The sequence below is a fragment of the Macadamia integrifolia genome, unplaced genomic scaffold (genome assembly GCF_013358625.1).
Source record: "Macadamia integrifolia cultivar HAES 741 unplaced genomic scaffold, SCU_Mint_v3 scaffold_198A, whole genome shotgun sequence".
NCBI lineage: Eukaryota > Viridiplantae > Streptophyta > Magnoliopsida > Proteales > Proteaceae > Macadamia > Macadamia integrifolia.
The window spans coordinates 1-12,341 of record NW_024870639.1 but is presented as its reverse complement, the minus strand read 5'-3'; the positions used below and the strand labels follow the sequence as shown (position 1 = coordinate 12,341).

The following is a 12,341-nucleotide window of genomic DNA, read 5'->3' as shown; positions in this document are numbered from 1 at the left end:
AAGTTAAGACCCATAAAAATAGCCCTCAATTTCTTCAGTGGTATCAGATTTTCCTTGTATTGGAAAATAGATGATTTTTACTGTAAGCGAGAGGGGTTATATAAGCATTTAGCATTGAAGACCACATCAATAAGGTACAACAAAATGGTATCATATATTGGAATACAACAAGTCATTTCATGTGATAGATAATACTGAAACACAATTTTAAAAAGTATTCAAATCAAGTGGGTTTGAAGAGAATATTCTTGTCTTATAAGAAAAGAAACAGGAAAAACCTCAACTTTTTTTAAGGATATGTGGATTCTATAACCCCCACATGCAAAAAGTATCCAGGATTTAATTGTATCCAAACACATCCGAAAGGAAAGCCAATATTAATGTGTAAAGATCTCAAACCCCATGAAATCTTGGAGACCCATAAGTGGCAAGCCAAGGGCATATTGGCCTATGAGGGTACCTCACCTCACTCCATATCTTCTTTTCTTTAATATATATATAGATAGACAGGTAGATAAGTAGATAATAATAGACAACATATAGTGTTGTAAGGATTTTCAACCTTCCAAAAATTTCAGTAAAGATAGAGACAAAGCATACGGAAGTTTCCTTCTACACTTCACTGGCATTCTTTGTCCCTTTCTCACTCTAATTCATCTAACTTCTCTCCATCTTCAAATTTTTTTAACCATTATAAGATATTGTAACTGTAAAACAGACTATCTTTCCATACATAGCTGATTATCATTTACTCCTCAATCCCCCATTTATCTTTCTTGCTCATCAAACCATTCAATTTTTATAGAGGGTATGGAGGAGAGTGACTTCCCGTCATCATCTACTCCTCCTCTTCCTCCTCTTCCTCCTCCTATGGAACCACACAAGACAGAGCCATCTCACTCTGAGTCCTCAAGCATCATCTCAGTATCTGAAGAGAAGCAAAGAGAAAAGAGACATGAAGTAGTAGAACTAGAAGACAAAGATGAACAGAACAACAACAACTCTGATCTTTTATTAGATCTTAGTCTCTCTACCAACAATACTGATGATCATGGGTTGAAAGCAGAACTCAATCTAATCGATTGTTTCAACGTGGGTTCATCTCAGAATTCAACACCAGAGTCTCCCCAAGGTACTGAAGCAGAGCCAAGAGTCTTCTCCTGCAACTACTGCCAGAGGAAATTCTATAGCTCACAAGCACTTGGTGGGCATCAGAATGCTCATAAACGTGAGAGGACTCTAGCAAAAAGAGGACAACGGCTTGGAGCGGCGGCGGCTGCTTTCGGGCATTCGCCTTGTCACCGTTACTCAAGCTTGGCTTCTCTACCTTTACATGGATCATTCAATAGATCTCTTGGCATTCAGGTTCACTCCATGATCCATAAGCCATCTTACTATCCTTCCTCTTCTGGAGGACATCATCTTTATGGGCATCATGGATGGTCTAGACCTCCTATTGATCAACAACCAGCAATTGGGAGGTTAGCAGTAGAGGATTATCATGTAGGATCGGCGGCAGGGCCGTCGTCGAGAGGCGGCGCCGCCCGATTTGATGCTGTTAAGATGTCTGCTCCTACTGCTGATGAGGGAATTGTTGGTGGGTATTGGTGGACAGGTAATGGGCGTTTGAAGACCAACCAAGAGGAGTCACAGAAGCTTGATTTGTCCCTCAAGCTCTAATAAGTGTAGTTCCTTAATTTGATTCCTTAGTTCCTCCATTTTTTTTTTTTTTCTTGTTCTTTGTTAATTATTTTGCTCTGATTTTGCTATTTAGTAAGAATTTCTGTACATTTTTTATGTAGGAGTCTTCTCTCTTCAGGAATTTTGTTTCTATTATTCTTGAATTGGAAGTTTTCAGAGATTGATAGATGGATCTAACTGAGAACTTGGAACTTATTTTGGTTTTTTTGGTGAGACTTTTGGCCATGTGAAATGGGTCTGTTTCAGTTTCATCAGTTTCAGTTTCAGTTTCTAAGATCTTCCAGAATCCCAATTTTGGAAGGAAATTTTGTAGAAAGTTATTGACTTGCTATGGGTAATAAGAAAGCTACAAGACATTCCCTAAATGTGGAGGCAATTTAGATTCTTTTTTCCTTCACAAAGGCATTATAAATTGAAGCATTTAACTCGTTTTTAATTCTGACAAGCTGTTTATAGAATGTTTCTTCCAAGGTTGTCCATGCGTTAGGCTGGATTCTCTCCTAAAAAAATACTTGCCATATTAATACCTCAATTAATCTAAATCATAAATTAAGATACCCTTTTAAATGGGTTAAAATTAATTTCCAAAACAGGAGAATAAGAGAGAATTTCATGGTTTTCTTGTGCGTAAATCAAGGGATCCCCCAAAAATTGGATTATCACTACCTATATATAGGCTGTGGAATTCTTCTTATTAAATATCAATAAACAGGTCCAGATGTGTATATTACGATTATGGAACTTCTAGTCTTCTATAAAAAAAAAAATCAGTGTTGATGACATCTTTATATAGGATTCCATCGTTCATGAGGTATCATACCACAAGTCATCGGTGTATTAATTATTCTGGCTTGTGATCTGATATTGTTTGAGTGGTGGGATTCCATGTCAAGAGGACAACGGGTAACAACTCCTCTCCCCACGTGGGGGAACTGATCTAAACTCAGAAAGTTTGTTTGATTGGATGGCAAAGATTGTCCATATCAACTTAGATATTCTGGTAGTAAACTGAAGCAAAGAATTAGGTATAGAATGGCTTTATCATCTAGGTAACATTGATTTGTGACCACTGAGTTCCTTTTAGACAGGACCCACTAATGGGTGGTGGATCTTGGGCCTCTTGATGTAAATTATACTACACTTTGATTTTGATCGTAGTCACCTAATTCGTTTCCCATAGTTCCATAACGGGGGTGTTTTTAATCATTAGATTGGTGTCAATAGGGATTCATGCCAAGACAAAGTATAAAATGGTGGTTAAGTGGATTCCAATCCAACATCAACTAAATGGGCATCCCACTAACTTGAGATGTCCAATGAAATCATGTGATTAATTGCATACATTGAGCAATCTATAATTAAATTAAGGGATAAGGGGACCATTTGATTCCCACCTTATCAAGAAACACTAGAAACCAATTGAGAAAGATTGCCTTGAAGATATGGAACTTTCACTTTGTTCAGGAGAAAACAATAGATTTGGGTTTGTCTCCAGATGTCATTATCAAATAATGGTCTTTGTTTCTGTTTATTAATTTTCTGGCAAACAAGGCATCCTTCCTCCATTATTTTTATAATTAAAAAAATGTTATTTTATCTTGAAAGTGATGAAGCTGATTGGAAGGTACATTTGTCCTCTTCCATGGATTGTTTGGTGTGCCACTTAAAATAAGCTTCCAAATCTGATCAGATGAATTTGGTCATATCTTTTGAAATGTATCATTAACAAGCCACTCTCCCACTGAGGGTGGGATCCACAAAACAAAACCCGTCAATTTTTTTAAGAGGAAAACTAGATATGGGTCATTGGTGTCAGTTTGTGATGAAAGCTTCTTTGAAAATTTTGTTTAAGACCCCATTGAGTTGGGAAGTTTTGAACCATCTCTGCTGTATAAGCTTTTGTTTGTGGACTTGGATCAATGTCGGCTGTGTTTGTTGCTGGGAAGGAGTCCGGATCTGTTGCAACAATAAATTTCAAACAAGTATCCATGTCAAGTATATTCCAGTGGAAGGGTATTAATCTAGTATCAATGGTTGACAAAACAAACCATCCTTTGAAGTTAATCTACTAAAGCTCAAGAACAAGTAACATAATTAAGTCCTTTGACCTGGCTAGGCTGTATGTAATAGACTGGGTTCACACTCATGAACTGAAATAGATGTGGAAAGTGGAAATACCTTAAGGCCCTGTTTGTTTCGTTGTAAACTTTTTCATACAAGTGACACATACAACAATTTTACTTTTCAATGTTGCACTTTGTATTTTTCGCCAAAACAAATGAGAAAAAAAAATCTCATTTCATTGAATAATTTTTCTTTTCTGCCTTTCTCACATGGAAACTAACAGAGATGTGAGACGCTGTGAAAATTTAGAGGGGTGGGAGCATCTTTTCACAGTACCCATCATGAAAACCTCCATCAACTATGAAACTACGAAATCTTAATCCATGAAACCTAAGCCGTAGATTGTTAAATCTAGAGCTCAAACATAAACCAATTAATCCCATTGTAAAACTCGTCGACCAAGAAATCACCGAACAACATAAAAGCAAAGGTTGTTGAAATGAGTGTTGAAAATGGAGTCACAAATGTTGCCAGAGTAGCAGAAAGGGAAAAAATGGCAGATAATAGTCCCATAAACATAGATTGAGAGAGACCAAAAATGGGAAAGGGCCTATTCCATCTCAACCGCTCTGATCATGCCTGTCAAGCAATAGTACTTCTGAGGTGCTCATCCATAAAACCTTTTACCACAAACATTTTTTTTTCTTTTCTTCAGAGACATGCGAAAGGTCATCACATAACCAGCATCCAAACAACTTTTAAAAGAAGGTGACAAAAAGAATTGTTTTTGTATAGCAAGAAAAGTAAACAAAGGTCTAAGCGAAATTTCAGGAAACAAGTGAAAGAAACTTCCAGGTAATGGGTACTTCATCAAAAGGGTATGGGTAATGGAACGATGGCGGCATAGTCAAAATAAGTACAGTACATAAAGATAGTCTCAAGGATATAAGATAAATTGGGAGAAAATGATTTCTTAATGACTAATGTTATTAAAATTAAACTAAGATCTGAAAAACAAATAAAAGTTGAAAAGAGAAACAATAATTAGCATTAAGAATGGTTGAGATGGGAAATGATGTAGCTGGAAAGCAATCAACAGCGACAACCCCTGACCCCTAGAAAGCAATCAACAGCGACAACCCGACCCCATCAAGAGCATTCAGCAACTTTAAATCTAAAAGTCTTCACCCTCACCACATTTGTCTCCACTAAAAACACAAAATGGAGTAAATCTTTCTGGACTCTAAACTTACCATGTGAGAGAGATGATAGAGGTAATGCAAGCCATCCATCACATAAGTCACACTTTACATCGCCATGACTTAATGTGTGGCTGTCTGCTATTGAACTTGAACTTGACATATGGGAGATCGTGTGTCCAACACATGAATCCCTTTCAGGATGCCTACTAAGCTATTGTCCTTGCATCCGCTTAGAGTTTGGCCTATTATCTGTATCAGAGTTTGGACTGTCACATATAGTTTTGTACAAACCAGAGTGGGTAGAAAACATCTCCAGGAAACTGAAGGGTTTGGTATAGTCCAACTGGGTCAACACTGTATAGGTGAGTGAGACATTTGTTCAATAAGTCCCACCTGTTTGAAGTTTTGCGCCTAAAGTTGACATAGAATTCTGGCTCAATCAACACCCTCCAATAATCCACCAAGCAGTAGATAAACAGAGGATGCTGGTCATCACATCTTCAAACACAAAACTCTCGACCTTAAGACATTTCTCTTTCCTCTTTTTTTTATTTTTTTTTCCTTTAAAAAGAAGCTCAGACGCCAGTGTGCAGATTCCTGCACACAACCTCTCACAGTCGACCTGTGGATTGCACGGTCACTTTCATTAATGCCCCCTATCGAACGATTCAATCACTCACCACCTATTGGTGGGAACTGCACTCTGGTGTTGTAGCAATTCCTCTCTCTTAACTTATTTATTTTTTAAAGAATGAAATTTCATTAGAACTAGAAACAAAATACAATATACATAACACTAAAAGGTCAGCCCCAGAGAAAAGGGAGATCTAGAAGAAAAGAGTGATGCAACCAAAACACATTTGAATGTCCATTTGCTGTATCACTTGCAAGAAGATGGGTACCGAATTAGCTGATCTATTCACATGCACGAAGCTGAAATCTGAAATTTTGGCTTCAATATGATGATGTCCTAGATGACACTTCATCTCTAATGGAAATCTGGAACAGCTTACTTGTTCATGGAGAACCCAAATAGTCCCAGTACAGTTCACCCCCATCCACTTTGCCATGCTTCTCTTTTATTACACCATCTGTATTGCCTTTCCCGAATAGCAGGGGTATCTAAGATATAGAATTTACAGATTGATCACTTGAATGCAAATCACATTGGAAAGTTACATGGATCACAGTCGGATAAGTCTTGGAAGACTGTTATCTCCCCATGGATCAATAGCTTTACTATTTGAAAGACTTTCCAAACATACTGACAGAGGTAAGAATGAATTATCCAAGATTTCATTAGTATCCACAATTTAGCAGTATATGAAAGAAACAATTTGTCAAGTGTGTTCCACTAAAATCATCTGCACTGAACCCAATAGAAGACATGAATCAGGAAGCGGTAGCATGTGGACAAAGGAAAAGGACATGCACTATATATTCATTATCGTCACCAAATAGATGGCATTCTTCCAACTCATCATTTTCTTTCGATGAAGTGCTCCATTCAAGTCCAAGAAATCCCTGCAACCTTCCCAAATGATAATGATAACTTCTGATTGACATCAAGATTCCAAAATCTTTTCCTAGGCACATGGCCAGCTGAACAGAAACCCAAGGTTTTAGTTAGCCAATTTATTACAACCCAGCTTTTGGTACATGATGAGCAGATCTTATACTGAAGTCCCCAGATTGATTTGCATGCCATACCAATCAGTCTTCTGTTTTCCCCAAACTAACAAGATTTTTTTTTTTTGGGTACTCCCATCCACATCAGATACCTCTCAGAAAATCATTCTTCAAAGTTCTGGCACTTTGAAAAGAGGGAAATCAGGCAATCAAATGGAAAAGACTTTAAAATTGATTAAATTTGGAACCAACAGCTAAGTCCACATGAATCAATATTCAGTTTGAAGCCCATTAACAAGATCATGTCCATTAATCTAACTCCAAAACCATGCCAGTTTAGAACCTTGACAAAAAACACATTAGGGATTTGCCATCCCAATGATCCCACAAAAACTCAGCCTTATCGCAACTAAGTGGGGTTAGCTATATGAATCTGTGCAAGGGCAAAATAAAAATAGTAAAATAAAAGAAACACAACAACAACAACAACAACACAGTAAAACCACCTAAATGGGGTTGGCTACATGGATCCTAGCCCTCCAATCAACTCTATTCGAGGTCATACTTGGGACAAGGCCTAAACTATGCATGTCTTTCCTCACTACTTCTCCTATAGTCATTTTAGTCTTGTCCCTAGCTTCTTTTAGTTCCTTCAATCAGAATCAGATCACTCATCCTTACTGGTGCATCCCATGACCTCTATTGAAAATGGTATGCCACCTCAAATAACTTTCCCGGAGCTTATCATGTATCGGGGCAACTCCCAAATCAGCTCTAATATAGTCATTCCTTACTTTATCCTTCCTAGTTTTGCCGCACATCCATCTCAACATCCTCATCTCTACTATACATAGCTTATCGATATGACTCTTCTTAACTTCCCAACCCTCCGCCCCATATATCATAGCCGGTCGTACTACTATCTTATAAAAAATTTCTTTAAGCTTTAAAGGAATACGTCGGTCACACAACACTCCAGACGCACCTCTCTACTTCATCCATCCCACTTTAATTTTCTTTGAAACATCATCCTTTATATCACCTTCTTTATTTATGATTGGCCCCAGATATCTAAAATAAGCATTTTGTGGTATCTCTCTCCTCAATTTTCACCATATCGTTATCCATGTTAGTGTAACTAAAGTTACACCTCAAATACTCCGTGTTCGTTCTACTTATCTTAAGACCTCTTGATTCCAAGGTTAATCTCCATAACTCCAACTTAGCGGTAATCCCTGTTTTTGTCTTATCCACTAAAACAATATCATCGACAAAGAGCATACACCAGTCATCTATGATAAGCGCAACCAAATAAGAGCTTAAAGTAGGTCCTTGATGTAGTCCAATTGTAATTGGGAATTCACTGCCTTGACCTCCCACGGTTCTCACACTAGTCACGCCCTCATATATGTAGTCATCCTTGCAAAATCTTTCCATGAGCTTCCCAAGTAAATAGCTTTTGTCATGAATCTTCTTGACATAAAACCAAATTGGTTCTCTTCTAAGGTGGGTTTTAATAACCTTCTCCCACAATTTTATAATATGACTCATTAGTTTTATGCCTCCATAGTTACTGCAACTCTGAATATCAATGTTATTTTTGTAGATCAGAATTATAATGCTTCTCCTCCAATCATTTGGCATTTTCTTTGGGCTCATAACCTTGTTAAAAAGATTGGCTTACCAAGATAAACCACGTGTCTTAAATGAGATCTCCATGTTTCTGAAACCCAATCTCCACCACTTTTCTTGATATACATACCTTGCTCCAATTCATTCTAAAATAACTGCCCTCCAATCAATCAATGCATCATTCAGAAACTTGCTATTAACCCAATAAGAAACTTAAAAATTTAAGGATGCATCTCCAAAAGAATCCGATAACAGTTCCAGTTAAAGGATCACTTAATTTCCCATCGAGAGTAATAGATACCAGCTGAAGCTCAAGATTTTCAACATCTATCACTTCAACTGGTCATACAAATCTCTTCAACAACATAACAACTTGTACCATATGGTGTGGCAAATGGTTCCTAACTCATCCAATTTCCAATGGGAAGCATTGTCCAACCACAAAAAAATAAATGTTTCACTAACCCCTACAGGGTCTTTTGATATCTTGAGAAGATAAAAGGGTGACATTCACCAGAAAATACAGTTTTCTTAAGCTGTTATTCTTTTTCATGTAAGATGATAACTTTTTGTACTGATTTTACTCCCAAGCTTTCGCTTTATGAGGCTTTTCTATGGATCAAAGCAGTAGATATCCTTAAATGCAGAACAAATTTGATTATCACCAAGTTTTTAGTCACATGCAACTTTGTATGCATAAGGGAGCTTGTGATGCAGCAGCAAACCACCAGCAAACCAGGGTCATCGGTTGGGTCAAATTGGACCAAGAATGGACCAATAGGCTTAATTTTGAGTGCCAACAGTTTATATAGGCCATGGGATTTGTATTTTCGGTTTTCTACTGTAATGGGCCAATTCTATTAGCCCAAATAATGAGGGATTTGAGGCCTATACGAAATTAGGTGTTTATTTTCTTAAGAGTTTCTAGCTTCTCCTTAGCCCACACATGGGAGAGTTTCCTTTTTCTGTATTCCTGTAGTTCTATAAATAAAGAGAAGGGGCTACACAACTACCCCACAATTTTGAGACTCAAACATAGCTTTTGCTTATTAGTCCTATGAGATACAGAACTCCCTCGTTGTGGGGATGCAGTGAAGCCCTTGGCGGGATGCTATTCAAGTTCTAGGTGGGAGGCTTAGTTCATATTCTTCTTCTTCTTCTACCCATTTCCTTTTTTTGTTCCGAAATTCAAGTTTCAGATATGGTTTTATTGCTGATATACCTTACAGTTCAGAATCAGTCCATCAGTTCCAACACTTGTTGACAGTCTACTGCCAAGTTCTGAATGCAGTTACAGCATTGCTTGCCTCCATACTTTCTACTTCATGCTAGTTTCATTTTTCTGGCTTACTTGCTGATTCTGTCCAACCTAGTTACAAAATCTATTCTATGTTTCTATTTTGGTTCTCACTTGCTATTCCATGGTTTAGCTTCTATTTTCTGTAGTTACTAAACCTGGGTTTCTGTTTACAGAAACTTGCTATTTTGAAACCTCTTAATATTTCCAGATTTGACCATCAGGTTGACATCTATAGTTTTAATCCATTTTTCATATCTTCAAGGCCATTCAGCCAGAACTTGGGCCAGATCTGATCCACCTTGACCAGGTTAATGCCTCTTCTATGTTTCTATTTTGGTTCTCACTTGCTATTCCATGGTTTAGCTTCTATTTTCTGTATTTACTAAACCTGGGTTTCTGTTTACAGAAACTTGCTATTTTGGAAACCTCTTAATATTTCCAGATTTGACCATCAGGTTGACATCTATAGTTTTAATCCATTTTTCATATCTTCAAGGCCATTCAGCCAGAACTTGGGCCAGATCTGATCCACCTTGACCAGGTTAATGCCTCTCTAAGTTGACTTTTGTCTTGACATGTGGTTCTAGATCTTCTATTGGTTTCTTGAACCCAGCCTTCGGGTGACTAGTTAGCCATTAGCTTGCCGACTATCTATCAGTGAAGAGCTGCTAACTTTAATAGTGCGAAAAGAGAAGGCCTCTCAAATCGATCTAACAAGCTATTTTTAACAAAATTAAATAATCGAGCATTAAGACAACAATCTAAAATATATGCAGATGGTAATTAGATTTAGAATGTACAGTTAGTTACTAGTATCTCATATGGTAAACTACATATTTAAGTAAACACATAGCCCAGTGGGCACTAATAACTGCATGAATTGCATGTTAAATTAATAGTCAAAATCCAATATGTTCACAATTTTCAAGGCTTGCTTCCATCATTTTCACCTTTTTGATCACTACATGAACAGGTGTACTCGTCTTCTCATATTCCTTCCCTGAACACACTCAAATTGGTGATGACTTGGAATATCCTCCAAAACTAACCTCACTACTACATCAACTGGCTTAAGATTTCTAATCAAAAGTCACATACAAAGTCTATTGATTCTAGTTTCAAGGTTAAGAAATTTCAAGTGTTGTATCTCCCAGACCAGATCTCTGATTGCTGTAGTGTTTTAGGGTACTGTTTACTGCCATAGCCCCTAGGAGGGGGACTCCACCAGAACTTGAGTCACATCTGAGCCCTGTTGATGCTATAACCAGAAATCACCCAATCGACTGAGCTGTCAGGGTTTCAAAACCCCAATCGGTTTCTCCTAGAACTCCCCCATCTGAATCTGATCCAGAAACCCTTTGGAGGGTTTATTGAGGACCTTAGGAGGACCAATCGATCCAAATTTGAGGATCATACAACGCTTCCAACTCAAATTCTTACAGAATCACCAAAAGTTTCCTTCTTTTTTTTAACAAGCGTAAGTCTCAATCCAGCTGGAAGAATTTGTTCAGCTTCTGATGGTTTGTTCCGTCATATAGGATCTCCATTCGAACCAAAATTCAGGCTCAACTGAGTGGTGGTTTGTGAGTAATTGAAATATTCTCTATTCAGCCCTATTTTCCAGATCTGAATTGCTACACTTGTTGGTTAGATCTGAATCTGAATTTTGAGTTTGGTTTGGAGTTCGTATATTAGCTGGGGTTGTTTGCTTAAGTAAATAGTCTTACATCATTTAGGAGCCATCGAAGGGTTTCATTGGTTCCATCTACAATCAGAAGCTATATGAGACCTCATGCCCCTTATCCTACATTAGCAAGATGATTGATGAAAGCTTCTAATATCAAAATGAATACAAAGGTTCGACAGAAATGATGAGATGGTGCGTCCATCAAATGCAAGATACAAGTTCAGTACACCATAGAAGTGTCTAGGTGACCTTTTCAACAGTACATCTCTATGTTGAACTATTTACATAAGGACCCATATGCACAGAAAGATATTTCAGTTTACTTGATATACCTGGGGAAAATACAAACTAAACAGACTCCGGAGAACTCTGAATAGCTGAAAAGAATTGGCGTTAAATTTTTAAAAAGAAAAATGGTATTCTTAGGCAGCACAAAGAGATGCTTAAAATCAGGTTGGAGTCTTGTTGTCATTCAATAATTAATTCATTTCTATATATGTACGATCCAACATGTGCATGTGCCTACATGCATAGACACAAAAATCATCTGGTACAGAGTAAGATTTGCACACAAAGTATAGCAGTTAACTTCCTTTAAAAAATTTATATCAAAAATAGAAGGCAAGGGTGCAAAAAGAGGATAGAAGAGGAGCATTGATAAACAAATCTCACTTTTTCTCAATAACAGATTTGACATTCCAGCCATCAAGTCTCACTACTTCTCAATAAAAGATTTTATGTTTCCCAGCCATCGCACTAACTCAGTTTTATCTTTGTTCACCATATACTCATGCAAGAAAACAGCAAGCTCATCGTTTAACCCCCTCTCCTCAAGGAATTCGTGGTAAGCATTCTGAAGCTCATCGTCCAAATCCCTGATAAACAATCAAACACATAACTGGTCAGAAACAATACAAACTCATGAAACCATAATCAGAAAAACAGTAGACCATCAACTAATTTCATACTTAAAATCAGGTCCAACATAAGGCCTTGCCGGCATTCCACCACGTCTAAGCATGAAAATTTTCTGAATCTCCAGGGAATCCGGCCATGCCGAGCACACGAACTCCAAAACATCGCAACCCTCTCCCTTCGAGACATCAACAATCAAGCTGATGTGAAG

At 37.6% G+C, this 12,341-nt stretch overlaps 2 protein-coding genes across 2 annotated transcripts; one reads left to right on the top strand and one right to left on the bottom strand.

Moving 5' to 3' along the window:
* The first annotated feature begins 566 nt into the window (after positions 1–566).
* Positions 567–2,066, top strand: LOC122071236 (zinc finger protein 1-like). The gene has a single exon (XM_042635556.1). The coding sequence runs from the start codon at positions 811–813 to the stop codon at positions 1,678–1,680; it is 870 nt and encodes a 289-aa protein (XP_042491490.1). The 5' UTR covers positions 567–810; the 3' UTR covers positions 1,681–2,066.
* A 9,614-nt stretch (positions 2,067–11,680) lies between these two features.
* On the bottom strand, positions 11,681–12,338 carry LOC122071239 (uncharacterized protein At2g39795, mitochondrial-like; the record flags this gene model as incomplete). Its single annotated transcript, XM_042635560.1, has 2 exons — positions 11,681–12,090; positions 12,184–12,338. Coding segments are annotated over 2 exons (315 nt in total), but the record flags the coding sequence as incomplete, so codon positions are not given.
* Between the last annotated feature and the right edge of the window lie 3 nt (positions 12,339–12,341).